An 18,255-nucleotide genomic window follows, 5' to 3' on the forward strand; every position below is an offset into this window, starting at 1 on the left:
GTTTCTTTTGAAAAAACAAAACAAAAAACGCTGCAGTTTTGAAAGCTAACTTCTCCCCATTTAAGGGTTTTTTTTTTTTAGAGGCTTAGTAGTTCAGCAGGGACACTGCCATGTGTTTTGTTTCATGATGTATCAGATATTTCACAGTGAATGCAGGTCTGGACCTTTTTACAGAAGATTGATGTTGCTACAAGACATGTAGACTGTGTTTGGCCATGTCAGGGTCTGGGATTCTGACACAGAAGTTAACCATCTCCTCTTTAGTCCATGATTTCAAGCGTTTTTTCTGATTTGCCTCAGTCAGGCTGAAATAAGCTCTGTTTGAGAGAGTGTGCCAGTGTTTCAGTATTTTTTATACATATAGGGGTATTTTCTTTGCAGTGACCATCCATGTTCACAGACAGTGGCTTTCTCCAGCGTCCATGAGCATAATCAGACCTGTTTCAATGCAGTGCTGTCAGACTGGCCATTTAATATGGATTTTGCATCGTTTTTGTATTTTTTTTATATCATATTTTTATGCTGAGAAGACATTTTACTTAAATTGTAGCTGTTTACTTGTACAGTTTTTCACAGAAAGGTGAACTCCTTTCCATCTTTAATTCTGAAAGGCTCAGCCTCTCAGAATTAAAGATGTTTATACCGCTCATATTACTGAGTAATTCAAATTGTTGTACAGTGTCCCACTGCCTCTTTTGTTTTTAATCTTTAATTGCAACTACCTTAGCTTTTATGAAACATGTTGCCGGCATCGAATGATAATTCTCTGTTTCAGCATCTAGAAGGTAGTCTTTCAATTATATACTTTGAAATTTTCTTCCCACATTTCTCACTGAGCTTTTATTTAAATTTTGCAAAACATCCAACTTTTTGGAAACCGGATCATACCTGAAATCAGATATTGCGTAACTGTGTTACATGTAGTCAGTGTAATCGACTCACCTGTTAGTTTAACAACAAACAGGAAGGCCATTAAGAGGTGGCAGGATTGAGCCGGGTTCATCATAGTAACTGGTGCAAGAAGAAAAAAATAAGCATCAATGGTAGTCAGTATCACAGATCACAAATACATGAAGATGTTTTGTAGAGTGGAAAAAACAGACATTTTAATCTCATACGCTGTAAGTTATAATCTGCACAGACTAATGGGGTAAAATCATCAGTTTGATTGAAAAATTCTGGTATTATCTTGCAAAAAACCAAAAGCCCTAAATAGATCATTTGTAACCAAACACAACAAGGTTGCAAGATGGTTTCACAAACATAATGACCAAATCAGTCCACGCACAAGCAGACATTAGAAACATGCCAACGCATATAAAAGCAATTTGTTGTAAGTTCCTAAAATTGTAAGTGTATCCACGACCACACACAAATGCACACACGAATTAAAAAAAAATCAGAGCTAATAAATTATGTGTCTCAATACATCAAATAAAGTCCTTCATACAGGCCGCATTAACACCCTAACCACCAGCATCATTTACTAACTATTCATCACATCTTAGAACTTTTATCTCAGAGTTTTGTGATCTATGTAGCATAGTAGTGACATTATCACATACACAAAATCTCTTCACAAACACACAACACACACGTACAAAAACCTGCCGAGGTACTCAAAACCTCACCGAGGGAAATCTATTAAGTCTCAACACATGTTGTCTGTGGCGATATGAACTCCAAAGTTTGCATTTTATAAATACAATGCGCAGTGAAGTTATGGGCATTAACGCAGAGGCAAAGTCATTCATAAAGTTTGTCTAAGTTCTACATTTAACTGGAGTCATTTGAACTTTTAATTAAAAATAAAGAAAATCCCGATTAAGCTTTACTTTCCTATTACACAATCAGCTGGTACACTGCCATTTATTCCACACCCGCGCTGCTAATGAGCAATACTATATAAGCAAGTCTTCCTCACCTTATTGGGAGTCGAGTATAAATCCGCACAGGTCGGGACACGCGCTCTAACACAATCCTCTCATACCGAGACAAGCTTGAGAACTTGGGCCTCTTTTATATTGTGTTCATACCTGTCACTCTCATTATTCCCCACCATGATACACCATTTATCTAAATGTCTCTCTCTCACACACAGAAAGGAGAGTCTGACCTAGTACAAGAAAAAGAAAGACATCCCCAGCCTTGTCTTTCATTACACCTTTCTTTCTGGGGCCTTTGTTCTCACAGCTTCAGCCTATTGTCTAGTGGTGGAGACAAAGTATTGCTGTGCAGAGGTGAAACCCAACAAGCCAGAGAGATGATAAAATACACCTACCAGACATCTTGTTAGTATATCCAGTGATGTTAGAGAGTGCAGGACAAAAGCACGAGTATGAGGAGTGATATCAACCTGAGATGTGGCAGAACTTATAACAGCATTTATTCTTTACCTGGACAAGGAAAAACGTATTTCTCAGAAATTGTGTTAAACTGAGATGAGCGTGAGAGCATCTTCCGTCTGCTTCTCCCTGCATATACAGGTCCACATAAATACACACCATCGTCATTTTTTTTGTTCTAAAACACTTGTAGAGCGATAAGATTCAGTGTTTGCTCTAAACTGTTCTTCTGATGTTTTCTTAAAAAAGAAAAATGTAAAAGTTTTGGTGGTAAACCTTTTAAAATGTGTCACATTTTCAACCATTAGGACCCAACATTCTCAAAATGTTTTTAATAACAAGTCTGACTCTTATGTAAGCTTATGTAATTGTCAAGTGTTTACACATATGGCCAGTTTCTAATGAATTAACCTAACATCGATGTCTGTGGGAGGAAATCAGAGTACTTGGAGGAGAACCTTTTCTACTGACCACTCTTTTAGCCATACATTCGTACAGTGTTTTAGTTTTGACACTTTAAGTACTTCATCTACCTCACATTCATACACAGATTAACAGATTAACAGATTAAGCGAGCATGCATGTCTTTGGAATGTGGGAGGAAGCCAGAGTAGTGGAGAACAGTGAGAACAAACTCCAGGTATCCACCAGGTTTCCAGAACATTTTTGCTGTGAAGCAACAGTACCACTACAGTGCAGTCCTAGTATGGCAAAGTTTATTCCCTGGGAAAATAAAGCATGCAATGAGTATAGTCACTAAAGTTTACCAAAGGGGTTCTTACCTTAACAGCTCCCCACCATCTCCCCTCCCATCCTCCACATCCGTAAAAAACTGCAGGCTGTTCTGTTTTTGTTGGCAAATCTTAAGTTTTAATATTAGACAAAGATAACCGCAGTAAATACAAAATACATTTTTGATTATTTCATTTATTAAAGGGAAAAAAGATATCCAAACCTACGTGACCCTGTGTGAAAGTAATGACCCCCTAAACTAAAAACCACTACTTGTGCCACCCTTAGCAGCAAAAACTGGAATGAAGCATTTGTGATAACTGACAATGACTCTCTCACATCAATGTGGAGGAATTTTAGCCCGCTCTTATTTGCATAATATTATTTATGTTCCAGCATAAACGTACAGTTTTTCACTGTAGTTTTTTTCAGACTGATAGATGGCAATGAATTTGTTTATCATCTGTTCCTGACTCTCTGTTGATCGTGGCATGATGAGCTTCTTTTTGAGATCTTTTACCCTGCTTCACTTTATCAGACAGGCTCTGTTTAAGTGATTTCTTGATTCAACAGGTCTGGCAGTAACTAGGCCTGGGTGTGGATTGTGAAATTGAACTTAGCTTTCCAAAACATGCGGTTAATTTGTGATTTAATGGTTGTTTGATGAGCTGAAACACGTAAGTGTGACAAATATCTGAAAAAAGAAGAAATTAAGAAGGGAGCAATTACTTTTTCACAGCGCTCTAACATTGTGCAAATGTTTTAGAATTAAAAACAAGCTTTTTAATCCTCGTCATCATCCTTCAAACATCCTTTGAACAGCTGATTCAAATGTTGTCTTGAAAACAGCTTATGGGTAATGTTTGTTAGTGTTGTAGAAATGTTCACTGTCATAGCTGAGAAATCAGTGCCACAGCCTGCCTGTGTTGATTAGCCTGCTCGAGCAGGTATACACTGTATCCTTCCTCTCCTCTCCTCCCTGAGTTTTCTCTTCCCAGGTGTCATTCTCATTTAGGTTCCCAGAAGGGATTTTTCCATTCTGAGTTCCCACACGTTGGAGCATTTCGTTTGCAGGCCATAACCTCCATATAGTCTTCACTCCCCAAGGTGTCATTGTAACTGTGAGGGTGAAAGGCGATAGCATGCTCAGCTCTCCCTCAGGTGCAAAGCCGATGCGACAAACAGGGTTTCTTTGTGTGTGTTTGCGACAGAGCAAGACAGATGACTTTGGCAAAAGTACGTGCACAGTATGGATAGCTTAAAGAGGAGCATCTGCATAAATTTACATGGCAAAAAGATATTTGTGAAAATAACACCTATTTCGCCTGCACTGCCAGGCGCAAGTGATGATCAGTGAGTTCAAGTACTGAGAAAGGTAAGCTTCTTTAATGGCAACTTGAGCATGTTTCCCAACGTGAGTCGGTCCCATACAGCGTCTGTGGTCAATTGCCACGGACTTCGACATTAAAAGGTTCAGCTTCATAAATAAAAATTGTTTACAGCCTGTCTTTTCTTTCTATAACTGAGTGATTTTAAATTTAAACTCATATCAACCAAAACCAAAAGACCAATGTTATTTTTCTCTAAATATTCAACTTGCTTACACAGCAAAATGCATGGATCCATTAACTGTCAGAGTTCAGACTGAATTTCAAACAATTAAAATTCAGTGTTGTTGTTGTTGTTGTTGTTTTACTGTGCCACGGTCTAAAATTGTGTCATAGAAGTCAGATAAGATGATACATGCTTGAAAAAAGGCTTCACCTTATGAAGTCTGGTGGATTTCTGTGTGCTGATATCATCAAGGGTAAATATTTTTTTCACCATAAATCCACACTACATTGAATTTGGAATTACTAATCATCCTTATGTAAGACTCCTCTCTAGAAATTTTCATTGCATGTCTGCCAGCATTTAAAAGATTTATGACACAAAACTCACACGTAACACAGTTGACAGGACGCATTAGGAGAAAAAGAGAATCCTTTATTTAAGATAAAGGTGGGGTTTTCTGTGTGTCTCTGTGTGAATTTTTATAAATATGAAGCCTTTCTCTATTCAGCTTCTCAGTAGAAGATAACCTTATCTTCCCCAAAGATTAAAAAAAAAACTCTCTATAATAATAGTATATGTAATACTGCAGTTGTAACGCTGTAATAGTAATGAAAAAGGAAAGGAGCACTTTGCAGTAATTGTTATGGATCAAATTACACAAACTTCAGCAGGAACCCATCCTTTCAAACCACTGAATCATATCAAAACAAGCCATCACATCATTGTTTTGTTGATACAAGTATTGCACATGGTTAATCTGGTAGAGAAGTGTATTCATGTACTCAGTGTAATATATACTGTACCTAGAGAATATAAGAGTGGTTAGTTCCATTACTTCTAAAAATATTATGTGAATTGCATGATTTTATGTAATTACTATGTAAGAACACTTTTTTCATATTTTACAATATAAACTATACTACTACTACTAATAATAATAAACTATGACAATGGACTCATGTTTAAATAAATTAAAACAAATTTTCTGTAAACTGTTGAAACAATAATATATAAAACAAGTATCCAAGAACATAACAGTATATGCGTAATTGATTCTTTCTATGTACCAACAATGACATTAGAGCAATACTGAATCAGAGAGGAAGAAACTTACCACACTGAATTTAAAATCACCTCAGATGAAGGAAATTAAATCTTTTGATGTTTGTTATGTGAGCTTGGAACAAATTATTGATGCGTTATGGGGGTTTTACAGTACAATTTAATGACATTCAATTTTACTTTTTATCATTTATGGAAAATGTCACAAACAATGGCTAATGTACTGGGAGAAAATGTCCAGGACATTTTTTTGCTTTTTCACACATTTTTTTTTACAGTGCAATTTAAAGCATATGAATGAATCAAATAGTTTTAAAAACACATTTCTCATGTTTTAATAATCATTTTAAACAAATAATGATGCAAAAACATATTTCCTGGTTTAAATTTAAAGTAAGAGTTGACATTTAGCAAATCAGACACTATGCTTTTTTAATTAAATCAGCTGATAAGTAACGTGTGGTAACTTAACACTCTGTCCTCTCATTTAAGAATGGTCACTGGCTCCAAATTATGGAGGTGGGAAGAACCATAAAGCTATTCAAGGCTTTAAAATGTCAGTAACTGTGTGGTATGAGGGTGGCTTTGTCCATCTTTTGTATACAGTCAGTGGTTTCATCTCATTGGTTGAACTGACCTCTTAACAATGCATTTATATTACCATTGTATTACAATAGTTCCATACCATTTACTTGAATTATGTGCTTTGTAGCAATTTATGAAAGGGAGAAAGAAAATTACTGTATGAAGGCGGGTTAGTGTTGGCCCAGGAAACACCTGAGAGTTGGAGGCCACACAAAGCTCTCTCTCTCCTATTCTGCTAGGCGAAGCATCAATTATTCAGCTTGCTGTAAATGTGGGACAAGAGGAGGTCAGGCGAGATTCTTCCCTCCATGCTGTGGATGATGCTGACTTGCCAGAAGGGTGGTGATGATCATCATCGGGCTGATGATAATATGTTATTATCATTGCTGACACGGATTCAGTGATGGATGATGACTCACACAGAGAAACACTTGTGCGTAGAATACCTCTGCGTTGTCTCGACTTTGCTACGAGTCTACACACACACATACACTCACAGAGAGAGAGAAAGGCTATTGAAATATTTCAACAGGGATAAGCCTGAATGATGACACAGACAGAGCGCCCTGATACAGTATAGATGAACCTGCTCACCACAGTACCCCGTGTTGCCATAGCAACAATGTAAGGCCTTTCGACAAGTCAGGAGGGTCAGAAGGAAGAGTTGTGATAGGAGATACGTTTTGAATGTGAACTTTGTTGCTCTCTCGCCTCTTTTTCCTCCTCAATCAATGCTACAGTGTTGGTCCGCGCTGCTGCACGATCAACAATGAAATTAAAAACTCCTTAAGGAAACTCGAGGATAAAGGTTGGCGGGGCTGACACCCACTGTTTCCTGTGAGGAATGAATGACCAGGCTGCAGACAGGAGCAGAGGACACTGCAGTGGTTCAGCAGCTGGTATGGTGCAACAGCTCAAAAACCTCTTCTGCTATGACGAGCCTGCTTATGTGTTTATGTTGTGTGCTGTTGGATCTTATGGCAGTCCACAGTGAGTATATAATCTGTTTTGTTTTGATAGTTTTGCTAACAAAAGATTCAAGCTTTCTTTGATTTAAAATATTATATCCAATCAGAGTTTTTCCACATTACTAAAACATTACCTCCTATTCTCCCAGATGTGTGCTTAAGCTAATTTATTGAATCAATCGCTCTTTTGGCAAAACCCTAAATGGTAAATTATCAGTTAACCTTTCTGCAAGCACTTTTTTTCTCAGGAGGCAGAAGTTAAACACACCTAAAGCACAGAAATCGTCTAAAACTGTCAACTCAGCTCAAAACGGTGCATAGTTTGTTGCTAATGATGGGGGGAAACTGATAAAAGGTAGAGTGTACAGCCCGCATGGGTGCGCTGAAGGTTGATACCAACATTGGATGGCAGCAATCTGGGAGGCAGAGGAGGGAGACAAGGAAGAGCAAATTCAGTTCAGTAATTTTAGACTGAGACAGAGTATACTGTGGATGAAATTAAAAAAAATAGAAGGAACATATAATATGAGTCTTATACAAGTCTTCTGCAATCTAAAATATATATAACATATAATCTATTTGTTCTTTTTCTTTTGTGAATGAGGGAAGCAGTAACAAGTGAAAGACCTAATGTCATCAGATCCTCTGTTGCCACCGTGCAGAGGCTCTGATGGGTGTGTACGCTGATGTTTCACCTTGTTATCAAAAAAGAGACTGGAGAGGGAGATAGTGGCTGAGAGTCCATTTCTCTTTTTTGCATCTTGTTTTGAAATTTTTGTAGCTATCTTTCAAAATTTGCAAATTGTACAATTTCCTTTTATAATTAAGCCAAAGTCAGAAGTCTTGTAAATGTTGTTTGAATTTTTTTGTGTGTGTTTAATGTTTTGGGAAAGAATCAAAGGTCTTGAGAAACGTATCTTAGTACTTACGAAAAACTGTTGGCAGTTTATGTCTCAGCATGATGATACTGAGAATTAGTCCGAATATTGTTGAACTTTCAAAACTTTAAATATGACTACTTAAATATGGCTGCCATAAACAGTTAGGTAACCAAATCCACTCAGCAGCACCCCCGTATCCCAACTATACTTTTACATGGTATTCTTCTGATTAACAGTAACAGTTTTAATAAAAAATGCAAATATATATTGGATATAAAAATATATGTATTGGGCGTGATACAACATTACTAAGGGAAAATGTGTGTTCCCCAACTGGTTAGCTGTGATTCCTGGAGGTGAAACTGAATTCAAAGAAGGTTCTTCTCCAAAAACCGCCCAGTGATTGCTTTGTCTGTGAGCAGATTGCTGCAGATTGTTTGTAGATTTTCACGTTTGTCTGTAATCGCTAACTACTAGCTGAGCCATAGTACAATTTGATAAAGTGCGATGCAAACCAGAGAAGGTTTGCCTTCAGAGTAAAAGTTGTGCTTCATCACTGCAGACAACAAGTTTCAAAAGAGCAAAAATAGTCCCTGCAGCGCGGAGAGCAGCTCGACTGTTTGTACACAAGTCTGTCACTTCCATTCATATTATGACTGCAGCAGTGGTCATGTGTCTGCAAAAACTCAGTAGATCCCAGATTAAATCTGTAGTTTTTTTACTATCCATATAGGTAACAACAAGCAGGTCTGATGAAAGTATGAAAAAAATACGTTTTTAATCTGAACATGGAAATTTGTTTTGGGGGAAGCCGTTTGAAAGTCTGCTCGCGGTTAGATTTATGAATAGCGACTGGAAACAACTGTCAGCCGTGTCTCGTCTGTGTCTAATCTTCACAAAGTCCACTTCTACATATCCTAAACAGAACACACGCAACTTATGTTCCTCTCTTGGCTTGCTAATGTTTCCATACAGGCCGTGTGCTCATGCAGGGCCGTATAGTAGGTGGTCACACCGCTGCAAAAAATTCCATCAGATACCTCGTGTCACTGCAGAGCACCAGCGGCCAACACTTCTGTGGTGGATCACTAGTTCACAGGTACTGGGTCCTGACTGCAGCGCACTGCAACATCGGGTAAGAATGTTCAAGATCTGCCATTAGCAACAATCTGTGACTTCTAAAGTTTCATGTGTCTAAAAAAAATCCAACTACGGTTTTTCAGTCAGTTAATTGAGTAATCTACAAACTACAGCATATACTGCAATAACTTGGTTGATCACCTAAATTTTAACTTTTAGCACTCAAATACTGTAGCATACCTCTAAACTTCGGGAAAAAAGCTTATGTTAAAGTAACAAATATCCTTGAGCACAGCCTTCCTCTCAGTTTGATTATTTCATAAGGGTTGGTGGCTGGACGTTTCAAACAGGTATAGTGCTATGTTAACAAGGGAATCTTAGTACATCATAGTAAACATCCATCGATTTTCTTCCACTTATCTACTTAAGGGTCGAAGGGGGGTGGATGAGAGGCAGGTTGCCAATCTTCCTGAGCTAACACATAGAGACAAACAACCATTCAGGCTCATATTCACACCTAAAGCCAGTTTAACACCATTTAACCTTAAGCCCATGGATGTCTTAAGGCTACGTTCACACTGCAGGCGAAAGTGCATCAAATCTGACTTTTCTGACCCTATGCGACCCATATCCGATCATGGTATGACAGTGTGAACAGCACAAATCCGATATTTTCAAATCCGATCTAGGTCACTTTTGTATGTGGTACTGATTCCAATCCATATCTGGTGTTTTAGAAAGCGACTGCTGTTTGAATGGTCATGTTGCATTAAATCCGTCTTTTACGTCACTGACACAAGACAGACGCCAAGCGCCCGGGAAGACATCGCGAACGCTTCCTGGCCATCCAGTGTAGATGTTAGTGAAACTGTTGGGAAGACAATGTTGGAGAAACGTGAACATTTTATTTGTACTGTATAATCTGCAGATTCTGACAGAAATCTGCAACTATCCTTTGAAGCACCGCTCCTCTCTAAAACAGCAATAAGGATAGTAGTAGTAGTAGTAGTAGTATAGTAGTTATTAGGCCATATGTAAATAACAAAATAACTTAAAGCAAAATTGGGAAACGTAAAGTCCGAAACAAGTCTTTATATTAAGGGCCATCAGTCAAACAATACTGTTTGGTCTGGGTCTAAACAGAGCGCGTTGTGTGTGACGTCTTCTTTTGAGGGCTGTGAACGGTTCACACTAGAGCGCCTTTGCTGTCACATTTTATTTGTAGTGTGAACAAGACAAAAAAATTGGATTTGATCAAAAAAATCGGAATTGACCATTAAGACCTGCAGTGCGAACGTAACCTTAGACTGATGGAGGAAGCCACAGTAACCTGAAACAGGGAGAAGATGCAAACTCCAAACAGAAATGCCACAGCTTGGATTCTGAACCCAGGACCTTCTCGCTGTGAAAGAAGAAAGCCTCAGAGAGCCACCAGCATGGCCATAGACTTAATATTTATGGGCATCCACACAGGAAGAGAGTAACAGCATGGTAGCAAACAAGGGACTGTAAACAGTCTAAGAAATTCAGCAACTTGTAGCAAGAACAAGTGAAGTACGTAAGCAGCACCTAAGTATGTCAACTTTAAGCTCAGAGATTATGGGAGCCAAGGGTGGAGTTTGTTTGACTTGTGAGAAGGTGGTAAATACATCAGAGGGTTATCTATGTAACCTGGAATGCCCACTAGGCACTGCAAGTTGTGTGCATCATTTCCAAATGTGGGCTGGCTATACTCCACAGCCTTCATTTTTGTGAACTCAGATGTAGCCGATCAAAAGAATGGATTGTCAGCCACAAATCAAGGATGAGGATATGTACACTTCCATCATAAATCTGAAACACTTTCACGGATGGGAACATTTCTCTGGCATTTTTTCAGTACACTGTGGTTCAGAGTTAACTTGGCATGATTTTCTATTGCGAGCAGATGGTCCCAACAGATGCCTAAACACAAACATTCATTCTGCTGTGGGTAGGTAACGTCAGGACACAAACTCAACCTCTATGGGGGCCAGTGGGAAGTCAAACAGCACACAGATGCGGTTTAGTCAGCCGACCTTGGCACATCACTGAGAAAGACAGTGAAGTGTGATCTTGTCTGGATGTAGGAAATTGGCCATATTTCTGTCACACTGTCCCCATCCCCGCCTGCTCACAGTAAGCCATTGTTCACCGGCAGACAAGCAGTTCATGGTGGTCACGATCAAGCCCTGTGCACACTTTGAGTTTGACTTTGTATTCAGGTCGTTTTACTTTATCTTTGCCTTTCATTCATTTAGTAAAATACAAACAAAAAGCTAACTAAATAGCTAAGCTCATATTATTTGTGGGATTAAACAAAAGGCTTCTTTTGTTTCCTCTTTCAAAGAGATCACGATTACACGATTACATCTCCGTGGCTTTTTAGTGCTCTGTTAACAAATGTTATGCAACATGGATTTTTGTGTTTTAGGGCAGAGCAAATGATGATAGTGGCAGGCGACTACAAGGTAAACATCTTTGAGGGTACTGAGCAGTACGCTAAGCCCCGCATCTTGGTCATCCATCCGCTGTACAACAGGAGCACCAACAACGCAGACATCATGCTCATTAAGGTGCCGCAGAAACGGTGCAGTAAAGTTACCGGTGGTTTGTTAAAATTTCATCTGTTACATCTTTCTTTTTTAAAAAAACATGTTCACATGGAAACTGTACAATTTTCTGTCCAGCTGCGGGCTCCCATGGTTCTGAACAAATACGTGTCGCTGGCGCCTCTTCCCAGGCAGGGGACAGGTGTAGCTGAAGGCCACGTGTGTCGGGTGTCTGGGTGGGGCTACAATAGTCTGGAAGGAGGCCAGGTGCCTGTCACACTCAGGACAGTCACAGTGCCCATTGTCTCAACTGCAAGGTGTAACAGCAGCGACTCCTTTAATGGAAACATCACAGCAAACATGATCTGTGCTGGCTACAGCACTGGAGGCAAAGATGCATGCAAGGTACAAAGAACAAAGACACCACCTTTCACTAATCAGGAAAAAAAACCAACATGTTTTTAAAAGTTTCAGCTGCAAGGTAAGTGAGTGTTGGACACCGCCGCGGCCCTCTGTGCCAAGCATGTTCATTTGATGTTTTGAAAAGGCGAGAAACTCATTTTGAAGTAATAGATTCTCAGAGGTACCATCCATGGTTATCACACAGCACAAGCTGAGCCTATTTTCATCATCTCACTTAAGAGCAAAACAATAACACAGTTCTGGAGACCTCTTTCCCCGGACAGTGTAAGGATACATTGATCATGTCGGTGTTGGTTTGAGCTACAGGCTTTTATTAAGGAGACATGCCTGTTTGTCCTGAAACATTACTGCAGTTGTAATAATTGCATAAGAGATAGAAAAGCAACCCTTAAAGTAGCAACACAACTGAAAACCTGGACTGGAGTTTTGCTGTAAACGCTTACGTAGCAGCAAAAATAACCTATGATTTGGTTATTTGCATCATGAAAGAATTTCAGCCCGGCCGTTGATGTGAAAGAATAATTTACATGAAATTCAGTGAGTGATATGTGAGTAAGTTATGTCTCACCTTCGGTAAGTAGAGAATGACTAGTTTAAAATAAACTCTATGTAAAACCTGTGTGTTGGGGTTTTTTTAAGCAATAATAATGAATGAAGACATTATGATTTAAAGATAAGTATTAAAACAAAAAACACCCAAAACTTTTCTAAAGGAAAAGCAGACCAGCTGTACTCAGTCAAGTTTAAATCCATACCTTGTTGGCCAGTTGTAATTTGTCTTCACCACTATATCCTAAAAGCCACATGTGAGTATTTCACACATCAAATGCGTTATACATGAGATACGGTACTGTGCAAAAGTCTTAAGCCGTCCATCATTTCTTTATATTTTGCTAAGAAAATGGGAAACAGGTGCAGTGAATTACTGAAACACTGCACCTGTTGGATGTTGGCTGCCTTTTGTCTCTGTCGAGATGATCCCACACTGCTTCAGTAATGTTGAGGTCCAGGCTCTGGGGAGGCCGATGCAATGACTGACGGTGTTCAGGTGTGAGTTTTTCTATCCAGATATGGTTTTGCAGTGTGTTTGAGATCATTGTCACCCTTAAAAACACAGTTGTTGCCATTCAGATGCTGTCTACATGGTATCCAATGATACTTCTGTGTTCATAATTCCATCACTTTTGACAAGATCACTGGCTGCAATGCTTCCACCATGTTGACACCAAGATGGCTGTAGACAAAGTTTGGATTCATCGCCCATAAGGCCTGTCACCGCTGATTTTCAGTCCAGTTCTTGCATTATCTGGCATTCCTCAGTCTTTTCTCCCTCTTCTCTTACCTTAAAAATGCCTTTTTACAGCCACCCTTCCACTGAAACCTTTTCTGATTAAGCTCTTGCAAAACGTTTACATTTTAGCCAGATAAAACCAATTAATCTGGCTAAACATAAATTGGTTGTTTGCTAAGTTGTCTGTTAGAAACAACCCTTATTCACATCTTGACTTAGGTGCCCTTTTAAAGCTTGAATGATTCATAGAAAAAACATTTCCTCATGAAATTGTGGCACAAACATGAACTGAATCATTCAGTAATAAAAGATTCTCTGTAAAACATAGATCTGGCATTAACACACTCATAGGGATGAGGGGGGACAAGGAAATGAGGTAGAGACAATATATACACTCACAGGATAATAAGAGGATACACAACAAGTAGGACGCACAGCTGGAAGCTATAGGAATAAGGAGGTGGGGGAAGTAAACACAACGCCAGACAAAGAGAGGAACAGTTACCAAAATAAAACAGGAAGACACAGCTGAATGGGAAACAATGGTTAACTTAACACAGGGGAGCACAGAAAGACGAAGGACAAAAGTAGATGAGACTGGAACACAAAAAAACACAAAGAGAAACTAACTCAAAGCAAATCGGAACGTCAGCAGAAACTGAAACTAACAAGAACTGAAGGCTCGACAATCAGTGGAAAAAAGGAAAGATCAGACCCAAATAACACGGCTATAAAGTACACCATAAGAGTCTATACAAAACATGAGCTAAACAAAACTTGAAAATAACACGACAACTGAATAGCCTGGAAACTGAATACTGGCTAAACAAGGAATACAGAAACTCAGCCCAGAGGGTAGCCTAAATGCAGGACTTCTTCCAATAAAGAAGCAAAAATCCAAACAGGGTGCAGGAAAAGTAATTATAAAAAACGAAGAAGTCACCAAGGAGACATGAAACCTAAACATAAAACATTCTCACAATCCAAAGGAAATATGAGCTCACAAAAACTGAAAACCCAGGGACGAAAACCAAGGACACATGCCAAATGAGTGAAAAAGCAGCCAATGCCCAAACAAAAACTTGGAAAAAAATTTTGAAAGAAAAACATGACAATACAATGGGTGGCTCAAGACTATTGCACAATGCTGTACATTTAAATAATGGAGCATGTAAACTAAATTTTAGTGTAAGAAGGGGCAACAAATTCACCTTCTTACACTTAATGGTGTTTTACAGGAGCTACAACTACATAACATCATGTGGGTTATTAGCCAAGAAACAATAGGCCAAAGTCACAAGATAAAAACATGTTTTCTAATTATTTATTTCTGAACTTCACACTCCTCCACGCTGTTCTTATTTATAAAGTGCTCTACAAACCCGAACATTACGGCTAACAGGTGGATTTTCCCATTTGAGTGCAGCTACCCAAACAGCAAACAGCCACTTACTGCTAAAGAGACAGAGTGAAAGTAGACAGTGTATCCTCGGTTTCTTCACATAAAACACATCGTGCAGCCAGGGGCAGCACAAAAGTGATCCCCTTAAACTGATTTTTAGATTTAGTGTGTTATTTTCCTGTGAGCTATTGATTCTGTTGCTAGTTAACTAACATAAACTAATGTAAGTCTATTAGCCGCAACCAACCAACCACATGACGTCGCGTTGCGTACTGACAGAAGATGGCACTAAACATGTTTTTAAAAGTTTCGCTTTAAGCACTTATTTCTTAAATCCAGCTTCACACAGTGTTACAGCTATGTCCGTTTTAGAGAGCAGGGCTAAATGGTGCAAATTAGCTGTTATATGTGTATCATTTTATGTCCCTTTTAAAGTAATAGCCACATTTTACACGATTTCAGGTATCTTTTTTTTATAAGAAAGTTTTTAAACAACACATTTATGCATTTTGGGAATCAGTTGATGTTGTTCTTTGAGCTAAAACAGACCAAAAACAAGTAACCTTCGATGCCTGGGATATCTGACCCACCTGGGCGGTAAATGCTTTTTGAAACAGTCTCCTATGAGGCGCCCATGTTCAGACACTTTGTATTATTTTGTGTATCATGTAACATCAGGGAAATTAAAGCAGCTTTACATCAATACTATGGTAACAAAAAACTTTTCCAGGACTTACATTGTGAAATGGGAACTAATAGAAGGGTTTTATTGTTATTTATTACAGGGAGACTCCGGTGGGCCGCTGGTGTGTGACAGACGGGTCTATGGAGTTGTATCCTGGGGCAATGGTTGTGGTGATGCTAAGTTTCCTGGAGTCTACACGGCCGTGTCCAGATTCCGCCGGTGGATAGATCAAACCATCTACGGGTCATACCTGCGTTGCTTCAAACCGTGGAGATAGTGAAAGCAGCCATTTGTGCCTGAAAGGAAACATTCCCATAAACACATTTAAGTTAGCATGGATAGGAAGTGGTTCTGTTGGAAGCTGCAGTGGCTCTTGAGAAAAACATTGCCGTGATAATTCAGATCACCTTTTGAATATAGTTAAATGCTGGATATTCTCAAATAATTATTATGATTATAGGATTCACTAGAATGTGCACCATTTACAGCTACTGTAAATGTAATTATAGTAGAGCTCACAGATTTGTGAAACTTTTTTGATTCCAATAAAACACTCTGGGGCTGGTGTGGAGTTGTGTCAGGTCTGAATGCTGAATGACGAAAATCAGTTTTGGTCATAGTTTGACTTTTGCACAAAAAAGATAAATAGAAAAATCTGATCATGTACTTTCTATCTTGAAATTGTGCATTCTATCACTTAAACTAAAAAACAACAACCAAAACACTTATTTCTAATCGGTTTCTCATGTGGTATACACTCAACTAGTAATTATTTAAATGCTAAAACTGGCTTGGACCCCATTTTTTCGTGGCACATCTTAAAGGTGCTCTACTGGACTGAGTTCTGGTGACTGTGGAGGCCATTTGACCACGCTGAACTCATTATCATGTTCGAGAAACCACAGTGAGATGATCTGAGTTTTGTGACATGTCCAGTTATCCTGCTGGAACGAGTTATCAGAAGATGAGTACATTGTGATCATAAAGGGATGGACGTGGTCTGCAACAATAATCAGGTAGGCCGTGGTGTTTAATCATGCTCATGCTGAATCATCGATACAGCTACGCTGTAATATGTTGCACGTTCAGAAATGCTCTTCTGCGTACCTTGATTGTAACCAGTGGTTATTTCATGTTCTGTTTAAAAGCAGGCTAGCCACTTGCCTGTTTGTACTTTGAAGTCTTCCCCCACAACTTGCACTTCAGAGCCACGTGTAGCACCCTTTGGTTCCACACCTTGCTGCGTGGCATCTCCCTCAATCTTCCCCCCCTGCCTTCCTGTCTATGTCTCACTGTGACTCTGATAAATGCAAGATAGCAAAAACAATGAAGAATTTGAGGCAGCATTTGAGTCAGTATCTAATGACAATATATGGAGTCATTTATTTGAACAAACCACACCCACACAGGCCTGAAAGAGAAGTTCATCTGAGTTTTAACTACTGCAGTGTTTATTCTTTAAATAAATTTAAAAAAAATCTAATTTAACTAGTCATAAAGCTGTAATTCCACGAAGACATACTCGAGCCAAGTTCAGTATAACGTGAGCATCAAACCAGCTTATTCAGCAGCTCCCCTGAAGCTTTAGGAAAGAAAACATGACAAATACTTGATTTAGCAGACAAAAAAAAAAGAATTTACAAGAAACAAAATGCACTCTTTCACAATCCAACACTCTCAAGGGTTTACTGCTACTATTTTATTGGGTTACTTGTCTTCATTGCTTGGGAGCTTTAAGACCAAAAACCAGTCTTGATGGCAATGTAACCACATTTTGTGAAAAATATTGTTCTTTGAGATGCTCTCATATGAAAGAAGGATCTTCTGATAAAATCATTGCCACCTCAGCTCCGAAGGGAGGAGGTGTGTCATGACGGCACATAAAAGTTAGCTCTGCTGCAGGCTCCCATATCATTTTTCATTTCATTGTCTGTGTAATGATATTTAGGGAAGTTCCTCTGAGAAAGGATAGTCTATCTCAAGACTGAATACCTGTCCGTTCCTCCATGCCCTATCTGTTTTGTAAGACGGTCCATTGTACTGTCATACCTATAGAAGTGAGATTAATGCAAACAGTAGACAGCAGTGGGTGGTAAAAAAAAAGCTCCAGAGGAATCAGTTTAACCAAACACCTTTTCAGGCTGCGTTAGACTTTTCTGTGCTAACATGAGGCGAAATGTTCTCAGTGTGGATCCTATTATACTATTACAGCATATGTATTTATGTTATGAAGAAAAAATTCATACTGTTTTCTTTCTGGGCGGTCTACTTGATATTTAGCCATCGTTTCTGTAACGTGGGTTATATTTTAAACAAACACAGTCACTGCTTTGTTATGCTAACCCTCGTTCTTTTCACTCCAAAATGCTGATGTGCAGTTTCCCGAGATACTGTGGGCAATAACGTGAAAACAGCACCAGGGCCTCAGCTGGGAACTTAAAGTGCGCCACGGGGCCAAAAGTCACATCCCAGCCTGTGAAAAGACTGCCATCATCTGGTGAGGTTTGACGGTCTCTTAAACCCCACGAACCCTAATAAAAAAAAAATCTGAAAATTAATAAAAGAGGATCGAGGTTTTAATATTTCGTGCTCGTCAACTGGTGGCGCAATCGGAATTGTTTCCCCCCTCCACACATAAAGATCTGAATTGATTCCCATTTATGTGCCACCTTCGAAT

At 39.0% G+C, this 18,255-nt stretch overlaps 2 protein-coding genes across 4 annotated transcripts in view; one reads left to right on the top strand and one right to left on the bottom strand.

Moving 5' to 3' along the window:
* Positions 1 to 12,970, bottom strand: part of LOC100693679 (trypsin) — an 18,326-nt gene extending 5,356 nt beyond the window's left edge. Inside the window, exons 1-2 of one of the 2 annotated variants that reach the window (XM_019358772.2) lie at positions 12,956 to 12,970; positions 943 to 1,011 (exon numbers count right to left, since the gene is read on the bottom strand). In XM_019358772.2, the coding sequence (XP_019214317.1) occupies positions 943 to 1,006 (64 nt within the window). In that variant the 5' untranslated portion in view covers positions 1,007 to 1,011; positions 12,956 to 12,970. Of the gene's footprint in view, positions 1 to 942; positions 1,012 to 1,924; positions 2,069 to 12,955 lie in introns of those variants that run through there. The other variant, XM_003441532.4, reaches the window with a different exon arrangement.
* On the top strand, positions 6,279 to 18,118 carry LOC100700080 (trypsin). 2 transcript variants are annotated; one of them, XM_025907376.1, is made up of 5 exons: positions 6,279 to 7,268; positions 9,103 to 9,262; positions 11,660 to 11,815; positions 11,969 to 12,182; positions 15,679 to 18,118. In XM_025907376.1, exons 1-5 carry the CDS (start codon positions 7,127 to 7,129, stop codon positions 15,853 to 15,855), a joined length of 849 nt encoding a protein of 282 aa, XP_025763161.1. In that variant the 5' UTR covers positions 6,279 to 7,126; the 3' UTR covers positions 15,856 to 18,118. The 2 variants fall into 2 exon arrangements, with proteins under 2 accessions (XP_025763161.1, XP_003441433.2); XM_003441385.5 differs by having other exon boundaries at positions 11,660 to 11,801; positions 11,916 to 12,182.
* Positions 18,119 to 18,255: the final 137 nt, after the last annotated feature.

The sequence above is a fragment of the Oreochromis niloticus genome, linkage group LG5, assembly GCF_001858045.2.
Source record: "Oreochromis niloticus isolate F11D_XX linkage group LG5, O_niloticus_UMD_NMBU, whole genome shotgun sequence".
NCBI classification, from domain to species: domain Eukaryota; kingdom Metazoa; phylum Chordata; class Actinopteri; order Cichliformes; family Cichlidae; genus Oreochromis; species Oreochromis niloticus.